This window comes from Cricetulus griseus (genome assembly GCF_003668045.3).
Source record: "Cricetulus griseus strain 17A/GY chromosome 1 unlocalized genomic scaffold, alternate assembly CriGri-PICRH-1.0 chr1_1, whole genome shotgun sequence".
Taxonomy (NCBI): domain Eukaryota; kingdom Metazoa; phylum Chordata; class Mammalia; order Rodentia; family Cricetidae; genus Cricetulus; species Cricetulus griseus.
In genome coordinates, this window is record NW_023276807.1 from 139,912,829 (window position 1) to 139,932,570 (window position 19,742).

Here is a 19,742-nt window from a genome sequence, read left to right on the forward strand (position 1 = left end):
ACAATCGATACCACCAACAGCTTTTCTTAAAACTGCATTGTATTTTCAGTCTGCTGCCCAAGGGCTTCTGGCTAGGGGTGGAAAGCCACATGCTCATTGTATGAGTCTATCTATGTAAACTATCTGGAGTACGACAACCCACAGATAGCTTTCAGTGAGATAGAAGGAAGATGCAGGGGAAACACCTCTGCAAGTGGAGATAGAACTAGACAACCAGAACACACATTGCTTGGAAACATTTTTTCCCTTTCTGGTTATCCACCTCCACCCAGGTGTGTCCGTGTGTGTGTGTGTGTGTGTGTGTGTGTGTGTGTGTGTGTGTGTACTTGCTGGGGTTTGAACTCAGGACCTGGGGTGTGCCAAGAACAAGCTTATCATTAAGCTATACCCAGCTATCTTTTTCACTTTCTTCAAAGATATCTTCTCTCTCTCTCTCTTCTCTCTCTCTCTCTCTCTCTCTCTCTCTCTCTGTGTGTGTGTTTGTGTGTGTGTGTGTGTTTGTGTTATGTGTGTAAGAGACAGAGACAGAGAGAGAGAGAGAGAGAGAGAGAGAGAGAGAGAGAGAGAGAGAGTTGACTTATGCCACAGCATGAGTGTGGAGGTCAGAGAACAACTTTTAAGATTCAATTTTCTTCTTCTATGATGTGTGTCCTAAAGATGGCTTTAGGTGGTGAAGCCCAATGATAAGACCCTTTACCCATTGAGCCCTTTTTTCAGTCCTTTGAAGCAAAAATATTTCTATTTTTTGTTGGCTTATTTTTATTTATTTTTGAGATGAAGGTTTGCCTTGTTGCAAAGGCCAGCTGGACCTCTTGGGTTGATGATCATCTCTTTGGCCTTCCTATCTACCTCCCCACTACAGATGCACACTGCTGTACCTGGCTAAAAGCTTTTAATATCAAAGGACATCGGCTTTAGGTATTATTCCTCTCTTGTCTCTTGGACTTTTGACAATGAACTGAGAATCTATTACCTGAAAGTGAAAAACCATGAGAATTCACTTTCCTTTTGTTTCTTTAAAAGATTTCACAGATATATTTTTTGATCCTTGTATAAGGTACATTTTTGTTGCTGTGACCATGGAAATGGACCATGACCACAGAAACTTACAAGGAAGAGTTCATTATTGGGGCTTATAGTTCCAGAGTGAGAGTCCAGCATGGAGGAGGAGGCATGGCAGGAAAGCCAGAATGGAAAACCCAGATATCACGTCTTCAGCAGAAAACTTGAAATGATGAGCCCCAAAAGCCCACCCCCAGTGATGTGTTCCCTCCAGGAAGACTGTACCATATACCCCAACAGCACCACCAACTGCTGACCAAGTATTCAATACCTGTGCCTATGGGGGGCATTCTTTTTCAAACACCTACTGTCTTTGAGCCTGTATAAGTTGACTTTTGTATATGGTGTGAAGTAGAGGTTCAGGGTTATCCTTTCCCACGTGGGTAGTTAGTTGTCCTGTGGTCATTTGCTGGAAAAATTCTTCTCTGTCCTGTATAACTGTCTTGTCAAGGTTATGAAAAATCATGATGCCAGATGAGAGAGGTTTCTGGAGGTTCTATCTATTCCGTTAATTCATCCAGCTATCTCTGTGTTCATAAGCGATTAGTTGCCCTTAGTTCAAAGCTGTTGTGGATTTGTAACAATGGCCATTTGGAGCTGTTTCCCTTCTAAATTTTAGGCACCTCATCATAGTTCACCTGCTCCATTATTTGGAACTTCTCCCATTTCTGTTTTTTTCTGGAATGCAACTGACAGTTCCTCAGTTGTGTCTGCAGCATCTGGGAATCTAACCTGCTTACCAACAAAGGGGAGGATAACCTTGAACCCGTGATTCTGGAGTCCATTTCCTAAATGCTGGGGTTTCAGGTCTACACCACCATGCCCTGTCTATAGTACAGAGGATGAGCCCAAGATTTGTTGCGTGAGAAGCAATTGCTATACCAACCGCTAGACCCAGACCCAGCTGGGTTTATATGAAAAGATGGCATCACCGATCTATGTTGTTCCCTTCTTCCGGGGCCCGGAAACTGCTCCATCATCCAGGCATTTTCTCGTGGGATGGGGTGGGATGCGGACCAGCAGATTTGGTTTGGGTTGGATGGAGGGTTTGAAGCACGCAGGTTGCACTGGGGTGGCGCGTCCCCAGCAGCGCTGAAAGCACAGGTGGATTCGGGCGGGGCGGCGCACAGGTGTGCCAGGGAGGAGGCGCCGCACCCTGACTGGGATCCTACGGCCACCTCAGACCCGCGCGCCACTAGGGGACGCCGAGCAGGTAGACGGGGCAACCCCTCAGGCAGCGCTGGAGGGACTGTCCGTGAGGCATTCCAGGTGGCGGCAGCGATGCCAGGCCTGTGGAAAGCAATCGCCTTGGAGACCCTTCTGGGTAAGTCGAGACCGTCCTGGAGAACGCTGACTGAGCTTGTCCCTGACGCAGAAGAGGCCGGCGCCGGGAGTGGAGATGCTTATCGCTCCCTGGGTGGAAAGGGAGGGAGACCAGATCCAGATGGAGGTACCCAGGCCGGGGTTCCGCAGCTCCCACGCCGCCCTGTCGTGGCATGGAGAGTTCTTTGCGTTGATCTGGAGCAGCCCTGGACCGTGACCTTTAGGTTTGCCTCAATACAGTTTAGTACTGGGCTTAGCTTTCCCAAGGAAAGGACACCTGTGTTCCCCATGGGCTGTAGGTGAGCATCCGGAGTAAGTCTTTGGCCTTGGCCCCTGTTCAAGTGGTCTTGGTAGCTGCGAGTGTAGTAGTGTGTTTGTAAAAGAAAAAAAAAAAGCCTCTGTTTCTAGTCTACTGGGCTCATTTAGCAGTTTTTCACGAAGTACTGAAGATTCAGTGTTCTGGCTCAGTGGGAGATGTATACTTAAACTCATGGGTTCTCAGGGAAATTTTTGGGACATGGCTAGGTCTTGCAGTTCGTTTTGAAGCAAGCATCCTTCTGGCCCGTGGAGGGCGCTCTCCTGAGAGCGAGAGTTTCTGGGAGCAGCTTGTTCTCAGGAGACTGAAACTCATTTTTCTGCCTCCCTCTGTGCCTTGTAACTTGGGAGGTGTGAAGTGACTCACACTGAGTTCCTCCGGAGGCTCGTTCTCCTGAGAACCTTAGGTGGTATGATTCCTGTAGATTAACAACCTGAGGTTGAGAAGGGACATGGGGAAGTTAAGTGCACTGGCTAACAGTTCTCAGAGGCAGGCTGCTGGGGATCTAAAGCCACACAATCACTGAACTTTCCGGTTTTCTGGAGTTTATGTTGTTGCGTTTTGTGCTTGTTTTGGCTCTGGTGTGAGACAGTATAAGGTGTATACAATTACCCACAGGACATGGGTTGTATGAGGAACAGATAGATACCTCTAGTTAAAACCCAGCTCAAGCCATACGTAGTGGCACATGTGTTTAATTCCAGCAGAGGAGGAGGCAGAGTCAGGCTGTGTGAGTTTGAGGTCAGTCTGGTCTGAAAAGCTAGTTCCAGGACCGATAGGGCTGTTTATAAAGAGAAACTCTGTCTTGAAAAATCAACCAGTCAACAAACAAAAACAAAAACCACAAAAAGCAGCCCAGCTTGGTATATGGCAAGTGCCACAGCCTTAATTATCGTTATTGCCTAAGATCATACAGTCTGTGCCCACAGAGGTACCTGTGATTCAGACCCGTTTTTAACTCCCTAGCCCTGCCCAGTAAGGGCTGGTCTAGAATGGTCTACTCACAAGGAAAAGTCTGTTGCCTACGGATGAGGCTTTAGGGGTGTAGGCTGGGATAGGTGGAAGGAATATTACTTCTTTAGTTTAATGATATTTCTTATTACATATGTATGGGCCAAATTAGGTGAGAGAATTTTATCAGAGTCCTGACAGGAAGCCAGCTTTTTTTTTCTTTTTTTTTTCTTTTCTTTTTTTTTGGGGGGGGGGAAGCCAGTTTCATATCAGATGATCCAACTATGACATCTTAACTAAGGGATTATCTACAGGCATAGGCAAGGTGGCATGACTATGTGATTATGGGAACAAACAAGGGATGATGGCAGACTCACAGCAGGCATTCTCCACCCTGCCTGCTGGGTAGGGGAAGGAGTCTGTTACCAACACCCAGCTGAAATCCAGAGCAGAGTAGAGTGGAGTGGCAGGCACAATGGCAAAGTCACATTCTCTCTTAAACATCTTTCCTAGGCTATGTCTCTTGGTCTCTCTACCATGGGCTTGGACCCATGATCTACTACTTTCCCATGCAAACGCTGGAGCTCACGGGGCTGGAGTTATTTGGCGTAGCCTTTCTCTCTCCGATACTCTTAATAATTCCTCCATTCTGGAAACTCGTTAATAAGAAGTGGACACTCTCCCTGCTGAAGATCATCACTGTTGGTAAGATCTCAGCATCTGAGATTCTTCTGTTAGTCAAAAGCAAACGGTGTAGACTATTCACTCTGTGGGGAATGGTTAACTTTCAAAAATCACCAGTTTCTGTTCCTTACTATCCCCTCAGGAGGAAATGTAGTGAAATGAAAACTACACCGAGTCAATCCTTTTTTTATTTTTTCTTTAACATCTCTGCCTGACTGGAAAAATATAAGATTCACTGGAATAAGGAGGAGAAAGGTACATTGGGAAACAGGCCATCTATGATAAGACTTAGAAGTGATGAGAAAGATGGCCCAATGGTACTGCATAAGAAATGAGAATTATGTATCCAAAACATCACAGCAGGTGACCAAACAGTGGTTGAAAACTATTTGAAATGCTGCTACTCAAAGGGCTGACTCCCAAACAGTTTCAATAAACTAAAAATAAAAGACCAAAAGTGAACTAGAAAACCAGAAGAAGATGTATGCAGCCCCTGGAAAGGAAATACAATTAGTTCTTTAAAACACAATAAAATTGGGCTATCAAAATGATTTAGTAGGTAAGGGCATTTGCTGTCAAGCCTGACGACCTGAGTTCTATCCCTGCGTCCCACGTAATGGAAAGAGAAACAATGCCCATGGGTTGTCCTTTCACCTCTATATATGACATTTACTTGTGTGAGCAGGCATATGCTCACATACTCACACACACAATAAACGTAATAAAAAATTTCAAAATGACAAAACACACACAGCATAAATGATGCATACATATTTATGGCTTCACGGATTGATTGACAGAGGGAAAAAATATAACACTATATTGTTAAGGTTGAGAAGACAGGTGTACAAGCATGGCTGGCGGGTACATAAATCAGCACAAACTTTAAGGAGGTCAATTTAACAGCACAGAGCTTTCCCCCCAGCAACCCCATTTCCCAGTCTGTGTCCTACATATACATCCGCATATACATGATATGTTGAACGTATGAATCATTGCAGGGATATTTACAATGGTAGTACAGGAATGACCCAAATGTAATCTCCTAAGACATTGATTAAATTAAATAAGCAATGATTATGAAACTTGGACTATTTTGCAGCTCCAGAAAGGGAGTATTATTAATAGATTTAAAAAAGAAAAAATATGAGCTCAAATCTGCTTGGAGCTGTAGCTGAAAGTCAGGACCTCTTACCCTCCTGTCGCTTTTCTTACGGTTTTTTTTTTTTTTTTTTTTTTTTTTTTTTTTTTTTTTTTTTTTTTTTTTTGTGAGCTACCCCGGGGCAGATCTGTCTGGAAGGTGACATGTCACATTTTCAGGAGCAGTGTTTAGAGTCCGTAGGAAAGCAGACAGGCCCTTTGCTCTCCCTGTCCTTGAAGAAGGCAGACCATAGTACAGAGAGTTCTGCGATTCCCCATGAAGGTGTATTTTTAGAATGAGGTTTCAGAAGTAATAGTGGGGAGCGACTCCTGGACACTTCCCTTTACAAGGATGGTGTCTATCAGAAATGGTCTGCTGTGGATGATGGAAATGAAGCTGCCTGCCTGGTACTGTCTGCACAAACTGCTTGATTGGCATTGCAGTTGGCTTTTGGTTTCTGTAGGTGAGTCATGCAACCTTAGCCTTACAAGACTTGGTTTCTCACCACATCCCAAGTTGGCTTCTATGGCAGGATTTTCTGTGACACTGTGGTACAGTAAGTCTGGGTACAGTCTTTGGATTCCCTTATTGCTGTGTTGAAATACCTACTAACAAGGCAGCCTAAGGGAAGGAAAGTTGGTTTGGATCCCCGTGTGGGGACACAATCCATCAAGACAAGAAAAGTGAGACATCTGGTTATGTGAACGTGAGTCTTCTGACACTATTAATCCACCATAGAAACTTCCTCACAACCTGGGCTGTGGTAGTGCATTCCTTTAATCCCAGCACTCAGGAGTCAGAGGCATGCAGATCTCTGTGAGTTCGAGGCCAGCCTGGTCTACAAAATGAGTGCCAGGATAGCCTCCAAAGCCACACAGAGAAATGCTGTCTTGAAAAACCAAACCAAACCAAACCAAAACCAAAACAAAAAAGAAAACCCTCCTCACAAACATGCCTTGGAGTTTTTCTCCTAGGTGATGGTAGATGCTGTGACGTTGACAACCAATATTGGCAATCCCAAAAGCTAGTAATGACACTCCCAGTGTTACTTCAGCTAACCTTCTGCCTTCATGTAACCCAGCTCCCTGAGTGGAAGAACTATAGAAATGGGTAGGAAGGGAAATCATTCAGAGCTGAGGAGGAAGAGGCCATCTTGGCCAAGTGCTGCCCCTGGTGACCACTGGACACAGTGGATGTGCCACAGAGGCTACAATTCATTTGAAACCCCTCAATGTCACCTCTGGCACCTCAGGTATGTGAATCAATCATCATGCAGTTAACTATGAAATGAACTTACACTCATTGACCTAGATTATTCTGGCTCATTCGGACAGCTAAAATAAAAAAGACAATCCCGGGGCTGGAGAGATGCCTCAGAGGTTAAGAGCACCGACTGCTCTTCCAGAGGTCCTGAGTTCAATTCCCAGCAACCACATGGTGGCTCACAACCATCTGTAATAATGAGATCTGGTGCCCTCTTCTGGTGTGCAGATATACATGGAAGCAGAATGTTATATACATAATAAATAAATTAAAAAAAAAGACTATACCAAGTGCTGGCAAAAACGTGGAGCAGCTGAGTTTTCCCTTGTTGTTGACAGAAGTGTAAGCAATGTAAACAGCTCTGGGAAGCTGTTTGGCAGGGCCTTGGGTATTAAGCAGAACTCCACGCCTTGTCATATACTCTAGAAATATGTTCATACAGAAACTTGTGTACATGTGTTCATAGCAGTGTTCTTCATGAAAGTCCAGGCATAGAAGCAACCAAGTGCCTATCACCTGACAAATGGATAAACAAAATAGAGTTTATTTATGCAATGGAATATTATTTAGCCATAAGAGAGTGAAGGACTGATCTAGGTGACAATATGGATATGCCTTGAAAGCATTATGCAGAGAGAAAGAAGCCAGCTACAAAGGGACACATACTACTGTAAGATTCTACTTACATGAAATTCCCCAGATTAAAAAAAAATCCATGGAGACAGGTTAGTGATTGCTGGGGGCATGGGCATGGAAGAGGAGTGATGCTGATGAGAAGGGGAATTCTTTTGGGGGTGGAGAGGGTGTTCTGGAATTAATGGGGATAGATGACAACTTTGTGAATGTACCAAAAACCTATTAAGTTGCATACTCTAACATGATGAACCTTATGTGAAAATTCTACCTAAACGAATACAAATGAAGTATGTGTATGGGTATCTGTTAATTCTATCTTTTTAAAGGTAAAGACAGGACCAGACACCGTGCTTATCAAACACAGGTTGTCAGGTGCCAGGGCATGCTTGCCAGCTCATTTATCCCTTGTCTGTTTGTAGGCAGCATAGCCTCCTTTGAGGCTCCAAACGCCAAGCTTCGATTGGTGGTCCTTGCACTTGGTGTGTCCTCTTCACTGATAGTGCAAGCTGTGAGCTGGTGGTCAGGAAGTGGATGGCAAAGGTATGACTCATGTCTCTTGTACCTATAGACAAACAGGTATGACCAGTTCCCAGAGGGAAATTCTGGCCATTGGTTTCAGAGCAGTTTTCCCTTTTACGGGGCCTTGTACAAGTTCCCTTTCCTTTGCCATCAATCTTATTTTGCTTTCTTGGTACTAGGGACTGAACCCAGGGATTATGTTTATTTGATAGTCTCCCTGCTATTTTGGGATACTTCAGCCCCAATAAAGTTTAAACATTTGAAAAAATTAGATTTATTTATTTTCTAAATGTGTGTGTGTGTGTGTGTGTGTGTGTGTGTGTGTGTGTGTGTGTGTGTGTAGTCCAGAGGACAATTTTTAGTAGTTGCTTCTCTCTTTTCACCACGTGGGTCCCAGGGAATCAAACTCAGGTAGCCAGCTTTGGCAGCAAGCGCCTTAACTTCCTAAGGCTTCTCATTGGTCCCATAGGCAATAGAAATCAGACTTGGTTTTTTGGGGGGTGGGGGAAGGTGCATGGTGGGAGGTTGGACCTGGGAGGAATGGAAAGCAAGTGTTACTGGGGTGCATTGTATGAAATTCCCAAATAATTAAAAAAATGTTTTGCTTGAAAAATTATTATAAGTTACCTGGTAGATAATGGACTCTACAAAGGCTAAGTCAGGGACTTAGCTGAAGATTGCTAGCAACACAACTACAGATCCACACCCTGTGGAAGAAACCCATAGTGGATGTAGTACATTGAATCCACACTTAAAGTCTGCAATAAACGACTCTCACTTCCAGGTACCTCAAAATCTGGGGATTCATTTTGGGACATATGCTTCTTGTTGTCCTCCGCATATGGTACACATCATTAAACCCGATTTGGAGTTATGAGATGTCCAACCAAGTGATACTGACGTTGAGTGCCATAGCTGTGTTTGACCGCATTGGCACAGGTGAGGGTGTAGTCAGCTTATCTGGGGATCTTCTCTCTGATGGCATCTGTCTCTCTCTCCCCTATGCAATAACACATCTGAAAAAGAACTCTGTCTTTGGTGGTGCTGGGAATCAAATCCAGAGTCTCCTGCATGCCAGGCAAGCATTCTACCAACTGAGCTAAACCCCTAGCCCCAAGACAACTTGTAAAAATAGCTTTCTGTACTGTAGCTCCATTTCAGCTTTCCCTCTGTTGAGCAATAATAGACACAGACAATGGGTTGTTATGTAGGGAGATAGTCCGGGTTCCTTGGCAATGCAGACATTGCTGGCAGAAAGTATTGAGAAACTGTGGGAGGGATGCACCCATTTGTCCATGGAAGACTCAAGCAGATCTTGTACTCAACTCAGTTCACCTGTTTTCTTCTCCACTTCTCTGCTTGGGGTGGGATGGGATGCCTTTCTCGGCATCCATCTGCTCATCTTTTCCAACCCTCAGACTCTTCCAGTATCTGAACATAGCAGGTTTTCTTTGCCTTTCTATTTGAAGATGTTCTGGGTGTTAGGGGCTGGTGACACCCCAGATGACTGCCTTTTATTCAATAAATAGAGCTTAGATGACCTTTCTGGACTCTCAGCTTGATCCTTGACCTCTCTCTGTCCTCACCACCGGCTCTCACCCTTCCCCTCCCCATAGCTGTTGGCCTACTCCTTCCTCTGACCTTGCTCTTGTCATAAGAGCTTTCTTCTTCTCAGTAAAATTAGGCCACCAGTCACAGAGGCAGACCCCATGGCTGCCTTCTGCCCGGTAGAAGCCTTTATGGAGCTGCAAAGCATCTCTCCAGTTATTTCTTTGTGTGGATACAAAGACATTCTCCTGCCAATATTTCCTTCTATGGCCTCAATTTAGTGTGTGAAGTTGTGGCTTTGATGAGAGCCTGGTCAAACAGTACTTTTGATCAGGCAAGCACAACACTTAGGGAGGCAGACTGCCTTAGGGCCAGTGCCAGTTCCTCTTTATTGGCTGGGTGATCTTGGACCAGTTAGTTGCTCTCTCTGGGCTTGGATTCTAACCTGCAAAATGGGATTAGTATCACTGTAGACCTCAGACATCGGGAAAGATGAAGTGAGTTGTGTAGAGAGGGGCTCACACAGTCGAGGCTCATTGACCCACAGTCATGATTCAGGTACTTAAGAGTGTTCAATGGGATCCTATTCTTTCACAAGAAAGCAGCCTTTGGTGCTGGGATGTTGCATTCAAGTTGGTAATGCTTGTTCTCTTGAGATAACATTCTCTCCCCCCTGCCCCCACCCCTGCACCCATATTTCTCTCACTCTATTACCTTCACATGAATTTAGTACCTTTCTGGGGTTTTACCTGTCAGTTTTACCTGCTTTCCCTCACACTACACCATAGCTAGCCAGAAATGATCCCTCCCATCAAATAGCTCTGGCACATTCGACCTCTTAGAGTTGTGATCTCCCCTCTCCTATAGAAAGTTCTTGAAGCCATGGACCATTTCCAACTACTGAGCGTCTGGTGAGAACAGGCTGCTTTCCCTTTGCCCTTCTTCTTTCCCTCTTTTCTTTTTTCTTTTTTGATTGTAGATGGTGACTACAGTAACTCTGAGGGGAAGAAGCCCAGCGAGGTCACCAAGGGCATGGCCTCTCGATCTAGCTGGCTGTTGCCAGGTGCCGCCTTTGGGAGCCTCATGTTCCTCACACACTGGATCTTTGGAGAGGTCTCTATTATTTCCAGATGGGCAGTGAGTGGCTATCCTCATCCAGGCCCTGATCCTATCCTATTTGGGTGAGTTCAGCTTCGTGAGCTGTGTGTGGGGCGGGGGGTGCGGGGAGGAGCCAGAAGAGTGTCTGCTCTGCGCTACAGGGTTGTAGGAAAGTTGAGGGGAGCTGAGGGCTGTACAGAAGTGGGTCCCACATTCCTGCATGGGGAACATGGGGAATCCCTTGTGGAAGGGAAGGCACGCCATCTGCTGGTCATTCTCAGACCCTCTGATGATGGCATTGGGTGTTTGTTGGGATAGATAACAGTGTCACTAGGAGAGCCGAGACTCTTCCCTATGCTCTCCTCTGCAGATGGGCAGAATAATACTGTTTTCCTCATAAACTCAAGAGAGTTAAGTGAATGACGACACAGGTGACAGTCCTAAAACAGTGCCTGGTGTGTAGCAAGTGCTGGGTTTGAAGATAGATTTCAGCTGGGTGAGCAATATGATGTTGCAGCTCCCATTGCTAATGGATTTCCCACTGGCATTTACTTTAGTTATTATTATTATTTTTTTAAAAAATGTATGAGTAAACCTATGCATCCATGTGTGCAATGTGTGTGTGACTGATGCTGGGAGAGGCCAGAAGAGGATGTCAGATCTCCCAGAACTGCAGTTATAGATGTTCATGAGCCACCATGTGGGTGCTGGGAACCAAACCCAGGTCCTCTGCAAGAATGACAAGTGTTCTTAACTGCTGAGACATCTTTCCAGCCTACTTAAATTCTCTCCTGTTCAGTTTTTATAAAAATAACAAAACAATGACATAGCTTTTGATAGTTAAGAATAAATAAAGCTGTCGAACTGTCACTTAGTCAAACTGTCACTTATGTTAGCAAAGAAGACACTAGATAAAAGCAGTACTGTGCTAGAATAAAGAAAGGAAAAAAGGAAAACTCCACAACAAACATCATCAATGACTTTTCCTTTGGTCTTCAGAAGAGTCATGTGAAACGAGCTGTAACTTAAGAGTTGAGAATTCAGTTGTTGTGTCTACATTGACCATGAAAGACTACAGGTGTTAGATGGTTTGCTACTTCAATGTTCTATTTTGCTTTGTTTTATTTTTGGCTCTGGATAGTAACGCCAGGATCTCCTGTGTGCTGCTACCCTTTTACTGAGCCACACCATCAATTCTCCTTGAGTGTCCTGTGTACTGGTTCCCAGTGGCTCTCATTATCTCGATTGTTCCATATCCACAGTGTGATATGAACGATATAGCTAGAGATAGTAGATAGATTTCTGATCGATGTTTGATTGATTGATTTTTGCCTTTTATTTTTATTTATTTACAGAGGTGTGGTTCTGCTGAGCTTGGCAAGTGGTTTGATGCTTTCAGGTTCCCCATGGCTTCATGATGCTGGGTTAGCCTGGTGGGTGATAGGTATGTGGAACTGACCTGCAGATGCATTGTCATTGCCCCAGACAGTAAAGTGTCTGCTATAGATATATCAAAGGACGATAACAAAAATGTATATTGTCTATGGAAGGCTTAATATGGATGGATCAAGGCTGATATCATAGGAATTAGAAGGAAAGTTATATGACTTAGTATTGTCTTAATATTGGTTAAGGAACTGCCTTCCATGGACCAGGTAGAATGCATAGCCTGACCTGGCAGGTTCTGGAAAACCAATGGACAGAGTGTGGACTTGGTCCAGCAGTGACTATGTTTCTGGGATCTTAGTTGTGCCCTCTCTTGGGTCTGTGTGCTTGGAGAAACCAGTGCATTCACTTCCAGATAGCACTTAAATGGGCAATAATTGCTTAGAAAGTGCCTTAGCAGAAATGTTCTAGAAATCATATAGATCCTATGTTTTCTGCTGTCCTGTGACTGCATGGTTGTATTTAATGAACATACTTCTAATTTTGCAAATAATTTTGTTTTTTATTTCCATGAAGATTGTAAGGCTAGCTACTTCAGTGCCCACCCCTACCTCCTTCCCAAAGAACAAGCATTGACCTGAGATTTGCTGCACTGTCAACTTCTAGGAGTGCCAGGGCTGGGCTGTGGCTTTGAGGAGGCCACGTTCAGCTGCTGCACTTTGGTTTGCCTGGGAGTTGAGATTCAACCAGTGGGCTCCTGATCCTTTCCAGCTCTCACCCACTGTGAACTGGTCATGCCAGGAGCTTTGCGTGTTGTCATGACTGACTCAACCTCTTTTTTTCTTTTTCTTTGTTTCTTACAAACAGGGGCTGCTTCGGCCCTGGGTCTCCTTTTCCTGCGCACATGGGCTGCAGCGGTTTCTGGATGTATGCTGGCAGTCTTCACGGGGTCCATGTGGCCTCAAGTACTTGGACACCTTGTGAACTCAGGGACAAACCCTGGGGAGTCCATGGCCATTGCCATGGCCATTTATCTTTTAGAAATATTTTTCTGTGCCTGGTGCACAGCTTTTAAGTTTGTTCCTGGAGGTGTCTACGCTAGAGAAAGATCTGATGTGCTTTTGGGTGAGTACAAGTTAACAGATCCAGTTAAAGAAACTGACCCAAGTTCCTGAAGACTGGCCAGGCCTTAGAATCTTATATGACTTCTAGAAATAAATAGGACAGCCCATGTTCTTGTTAAGCTGGATTCTAGATAAAGAAAGCCCAGAAGAATGACTAAATTGTAATGAAAAATAAATGTCATCATTTGTTGCTGAAATGAAGTGCATTTCTACAATATTTATTACTACACTGACCGTTAAAATGAATTAACTTTGCCTGGCGTGGTGGTATACACTTTCAATATCAGTCTTTTGGAAGCAGAGGCAGGTGGATCTCTGTGAGTTCTAGCCCAGCCTCATCTATATACTGAGTTCCAGCTTAGCTAGGGTTATGTAGTAAGACTATGCCTCAAATTAACAAGCAAATAAAATGAGTTAGTTGAGAAAAAAAGTGTCTAAACCTTAAGAAAGCCTATGTGTAAATTTTAGTGTCATAAACTCACCCAAATTAAATGTCCTAAGATTTTTTAAAAAAAATTTTTAAGTTATTTTTCTAGGAAAAAAATGAAGTTACTGATTTGTACCCAGTGTATAGAAAACCAACATTGTCAATCTCTCTTTTTCTTTCTCTTTTTTGTGACAATTTTACTTTGTAGCTTAGGCTGGCCTGGAATTCACTCTATGGATCATGCTACCTTAAGCTCATGGGAATCCTTCTGCCTCAGCCTCTAAATCCCTGGGATTATAGGTGTGAGCCATTAGAACCTGCTACCATTCTAGAATTGACATACAGTGTGTCGAGTCCTTTCACAGCAAAGCCTAAGACAACAGGGAGGCGTTGGAGGGATTCAGCAGTTCTGGCTTGGTCATGGTTTCAGTTTTATACTTGTTCATTTACTCATAAAATTATTGTGCATGCACTATGCTCCCAGCACAGTGCCAGGTGCTGAAGATGCGAAGTACCTGGTGTTGCTCCCCACTGGCAACTCCCCTGGAATGAGGGAAGGGACCATACATGGGTAAAACAAACCCTGAGCACTTTTCCACCTGATGGGAGAGATGTGGCTTCCACCCATGTTCTCCCAGCACTGTAGTTCACATCCACCTTCCTATCCCACGAGCTACACCTGTCAGGACAGCTGCTCTGGAAGACTCACTGTGAAGTGAAGCAGGATCTTTGAGAAACAGCCTTTGAGAATTCCCTATTTCGGGTCTGGGCTGGAGCTTTCACCTCCTTAGAGGAACATAGAGCCATGACCACAACTCCTCTCAAACCCTTCCCCACCTCCCTACCCACCCAACTTCACGTTCTTTCTCTTTATTAAAACAAACAAACAAACTGAGAAACAAATAACCCACACACACAAAAAAAAACAAACAAACAAAAAAACAGAGCCTGATTTGTGTTTACCAACTACTCTAGGCACGGGGTCTACACTGGAGTGTGGTTGACATCCCCAGTGTCACTCTATTGAGGAAAACAGATTTCCCCCTCTCCCAGCAGATATCAATTACAAACAGCTTCTTGCTTAGCGGGTGGGACTTTGCGCCCAGTTTCTCACATTTTCTCTGCAGGTGCCTGGCTTTGCAAACTTCCTAATTCTTGTGGTTTCTTTCAGGTGGGTCTACTGTCTGGGCTCTGCTTTCTCCGGTGTCCTGCTTTTTTCTCACTCTGGCTTGTTCAGGGTGTTGCCAGGTGGAGACGGGAGAGAAAGTAAGAGCTGTGCTGTCCCTAACTTTGTTTCTTTGGAGCACTATGAATGATGGGCTTTGCAAGTTCATTGTCTTTACTCATAGAAACAGTGCTTTATTTCAGTTTCATACAAATGAGAACCTTCCTTAGGAAGAATGACATAGTAAAAAGGCAAGGGAAGTTGACAATGTGAAGTAGCTTTCTACAAAATGTTTTTCTTTGGTCTTTGAGAATTACATACAATACATTTTGATCATATTCTTTCCCCTTCCCCAACTCCTCCAAGCTCTTCCTCCACCTCCCTACCTACCCAACCTCACGTTCTTTTTCTCCATTAAAACAAACAAAATAGGAAAGTGCACAAAAAAGCATAGAGACTGATTTGTGTTAGCCAACCACTACTAAGCACGGGACCCACCCTGGAGTGTGCTTGATATATCCCGTGTCACTCCGTTGAGGAAAATTGATTTTCCCTCTCCCAGCAGATATTAATTGCAAGTAGCTTCTTAGTTAGTGGTGGAACTTTGTGTTCACCCCCCTGTCTTTATGCTGGGATTTTTGTCTGGTTTGAACCTGTGCCAGGTCTTGTGCATGCTGTCACAGTCTCTGTGAGTTCATATGTCCCTCAGTCCTATTGAGTCTAAAAATAATGTTTCCTTGGAGTGATCCTCTTACAGTATTTCTGTCCCCCTCTTCTGCATAGTCCTGAGCCTTGAGGGGAAAGTTGAGATAAAGACATCCCTTTTAGGGCTGTGTACTGTGAAGTCTCTCATTCTCTGTGCATTGTCCAGTTGTGGGTCTCTGTGTTAATTAATATCTTCTGCAAGAAGCTTCTATGAGGGTTGAGTGAGCTACTGATCTATGGATGTATCAGTATGTCATTGGGAGTCATTTTATTCCTAAAACCATTTAGCAGAATAATAGTAGTAGGTTTTCCCCTAGGACCTATGACCTGTCTAGTTTCAGGTTCTCAGCCTCAGTGAAAGTGTCACTTATGGGTTTCATTTCATTGAGTGGGCCTAAATCAGATTTTTTTTTAAGTAGTTGGTTACTTCATGCCACTATTTAATCAGTGGACATAGATTGCAGCCAGGTTGTTGTTGTAGTTCTCAGCTTCTGACCATATTATTCTCTGCAAAAGTAATAAGTGCTCTTAACCACTGAGCTGTCTTTCCAGCCTCAATCTCACCATTTTTTTAAAAAAGGAATTATTATTTATAATACTGGGTATTGAATCTAGGGGCTCATGAATGCTAGGCAAGCACTTTGCCACTGAGTTATGTCTCATCCCTCTTTTTTTCCCTCTCTTTCAACAGGGACCATAATGGTAATTATTGGATTGAGTATGCTGTTTGGACCTAAGAAAAACCTTGACTTTCTTCTTCAAACAAATAATAGTCCTAAAGTGCTTTTGAGAAGGAGTGAAAAATACATGAAACTTAGTAAGTATAGTTTTACTTGCTTTTAAAAAGTTTGGTGTATAAATTTTATTTATTTTTTCTTCCTTTATTTTTCTTTTCGTCTTGTGACACAGGATCTTTTGTTTATTTGTTTGCTTTCTCTTTGTAGCCCTGGCTGTCCTATAACTTGCTCTGTAGACCTGGCCTTGAACTCATGGAGATCTGCCTGCCTCTGCCACCCAAGTGCTGTGTTTAAAGGCATGCACTATTATTGCCCATCTTGAGACAGGGTCTTTTTATATAGTTCTGGCTGTCCTGAAGCTCACTATGTAGACTAGACTGGCCATGAATTCACAAAGATCTTCCTGAACTCACAGAGATCCGTTTATCTCAGTCTCCTCAGTGCTGGGATTAAAGGTGTATGCCACCATGCCTGGCTCATGTTGTATACATTTTCCAACATGAAATTTAAGAGTAACACAAAGCCTGCTGTGCCTTTCACTTGGCTGCAACAACCCTTTGTATTTTGCTACCATTTATCTTTGTTTGCTTCCTGCCTGTTTTGGTTTGTTGAAACTTGTTTAACAATGCAAAGATGTGCTGCATTTGTTTATGTAAAGATGTGTTGCATTTGTTTAATTATGTAAAGATGAGTTTTTGTTTTACCTTGCCTGCCTAAGGCACCTGATTGATCTAATAAAAAACTGAATAGTCAATTCTGAGGGAGGAGGTATAGGCGGGTGGAACTTGTAGGTAGGGGGAGGAAGTAGGGGGAGGAATTTAGGCTGGGAACAAAAGAAGAGGAGCTGACAAGGAGATGCCAGGGGCAGCCAGCCAGACATGGAGGAAGATGGAAAGTAGGACATACAGAATAATACAGAAAAGCAAAAAGCCCTGAGGCAAAATGTAGAGGAATAGTAACAGCATGTGTAATAGTAACAGATTAAATTGAAAGAGCTAGTAGGACATGCCTAAGCTAAGGCCGTGTATTAATAATTAATAAGAAGTCTCCAAGTCATTATTTGGGAGCTGGTTGGTGACCCAAAGAAAAATCACAATTACAGAAACACATTTAAGCAAGTTCCTGACATTGTGGCATTTCATATCCTATATGATTTTACTTCACTTTCTTTAAAAAAAAGATTTATTTATTTTTTATGTATACAGTATTCTGCCTGCATGCCGGAAAAGGGCACCAGATCTCATTATAGATGGTTATGAGTCACTATGTGGTTGCTGGGAATTGAACTCACAACCTGAACCCCTGCTCTTAACCACTGAGCCATCTCTCCAGCCCCTTATTTCACTTTTAACATAGAAAGTTTATGAGGTTGATTTTCAAGACGTTTCTTTCTGGCAGTTGAGACCATGTATGCCATCTTTTATTCTCTTGCTTTGGAAGATTAAACATGTTAACATTAGTATGTTGATAAACTATAGACACACATGAAATAAGTTTGCCATTTAATATCTGACTCATTTTAAATGAACTGGATCACATATAAATGCTTAGTGACTGTATGCAATGTGATGTTATGTAGGATACAAAGACATGTGAACACTGGTGTATGCCCTCAAAATCTGAAACTTTACAAAGAAGACAAAATATTATTATAAAAAGAGAGAGACAACAACTGAAACTATATATATTCAAATATTTCTTCAAAATACTTCGGAATGCTGTGTCACAAAGAGTCACACCACTATATAAAACCTGTCACGAATGTGTCACTATAGCTTGGGAAGGTCATGTGTAGATTGAGATCTTCTCAATGTGTTTGCCAGCCACAGCTTCACTGTGAACTCCTGGAGATGGAGTTCATCATCACCTGCTTGGGAGTCTTTGGCTTTTCCACTCTGGAGATTCCTGAGTTTCTTAGTTCTGGGACATCCTCAACATAGCTATTTTCTCGTTCTCTTTCCTCTTTCCTTTTGGATGCCAACTGGTTGTATTGGGCCTTCTGTTATTTCTGTTTTTAAGTACTTTCAATTTTCCTGCCTCTGTTTTATTTTTTAAAAAATTAAAAATGCATGTTTATTTGTTTATTCAGTGTGCATGGGGGGGGCAGGTCATGTGTATGAAGTCAGAGAACAACTTAAGAGAATCTGTTCTTTTGTTCCATCGGGTAGGTGCTGGGGAAAAAAACTCAGATCCTCAGTCTTGGTAGCATATGCCTTTACCTGTTGAGCCATCTTGCTGGCCCCCTACCTCTGTGTTGTCTTTTGCATTAATTCTCCTTTAAGCTTTGTCTAATTTGGTCTGTCTTTTGCCTATTGAATTTTTTTCTCACTCATTAAATTAGGTTTTTTTTATTTCCATGTTTTATTTTATGGGTATGAGTGTTCGCCAGCACCTATGTCTGTGTACCATATGCATGCCTGGTGCCCATGGAGGCCAGAAGAGGCTGTCAATTCCCCTGGAACTAGAGTAATAGACAGTTGTAAGCTGCCATATGCTGGGAATCAAACCTGGATCCAGTGCTCTTAGCCCCTGATCCATTGCTCTACCCCTATATTTTTATTTCCAAAAATCTGCCTTATTTCTTTACAAACTTCCATGATTATTTTGTTTTTAGCTTTACATTCCCCAGTCATACTTCTGCATGCCCCTTTCTTTTTACACACGCTAGGCATACTCACTTTGTATTCTGATTCTTAAATTTCCAACATCTAAGGTCTTTGTGTGCTTGGTTCTTCAGGACATCTTTTCCTGCTGTCTTGTGCCTGCAAAAATATCTTTTCTTGTACATTTTGTAGTTTATTCTTACTTTATGTCCATTGCTCTTGGACTGTTTTCAGGGAGTATTCTTCAAAAGCCCGTTTTAAAGTATGGGTAATGTATACATGTTCCACAGAGACTACTTGGTCAATAGATATAAGTAGGGAGACCCAGTAGCCCCTCCCCCAGGTAACCTGGACAGGTGTGCGGGAACAGGGCAGGGTGAGGGGAAGTCTAAGGTGATGTCAGGAAGACTTCTTAAGGGACCCGGGACCTTCCTTTCTTCTGGCCCTTCTTCCGACTCCCTCCTCCTTGCTTTGGCCTGCACTTGGCTGGTGTATCCAAATAAAGAGACCTTGACCCCTTTGACTGCTGGTTGTTCACTCCACAGATATAATTTTGAAAAAGTTATTTAAAGGTTTTAGTTTCTTTTTAATGATCCTTTCTTCTTTTTGTTTAGTTTTGTGGCTGCTTGTTGGTGTGGGGTTGTTAGGATTAGGACTACGGCACAAAATCTATGAGAGGAAACTAGGCCAAGGGGTAAGTAATTGACATTTTTGAAATAAAGTTTTACTTTATGTGTGTGTATACACACATACACGCACGCGCACACACACACACACACACACACACACACACACACACACTATTGCACAACAATATTCTGTTTTGAAACCTTCATTTGAGAGTGTTTTGGAACCTAGCTTCCTTTTTCTATTTTATTTATTTATTTATTTATTTATTTATTTATTTATTTATTTATATATTTTTGGTTTTTCGAGACAGGGTTTCTCTGTGTAGCTTTGGAGCCTATCCTGGCACTCGCTCTGGAGACCAGGCTGGCCTCGAACTCACAGAGATCCACCTGCCTCTGCCTCCCGAGTGCTGGGATTAAAGGCG

General features: G+C 43.2%; 1 protein-coding gene across 1 annotated transcript in view; it reads left to right on the forward strand.

Annotated features, from left to right (window-relative positions):
• The first annotated feature begins 2,343 nt into the window (after positions 1-2,343).
• Cwh43 (cell wall biogenesis 43 C-terminal homolog) overlaps positions 2,344-19,742 on the forward strand; it is a 45,433-nt gene continuing 28,034 nt past the window's right edge. The window contains exons 1-9 of the mRNA XM_035453237.1: positions 2,344-2,386; positions 4,166-4,357; positions 7,796-7,916; positions 8,680-8,834; positions 10,423-10,624; positions 11,897-11,985; positions 12,795-13,052; positions 16,040-16,165; positions 19,303-19,382. Of these exons, the coding sequence (XP_035309128.1) occupies positions 2,344-2,386; positions 4,166-4,357; positions 7,796-7,916; positions 8,680-8,834; positions 10,423-10,624; positions 11,897-11,985; positions 12,795-13,052; positions 16,040-16,165; positions 19,303-19,382 (1,266 nt within the window). The remainder of the gene's footprint in view (positions 2,387-4,165; positions 4,358-7,795; positions 7,917-8,679; positions 8,835-10,422; positions 10,625-11,896; positions 11,986-12,794; positions 13,053-16,039; positions 16,166-19,302; positions 19,383-19,742) is intronic.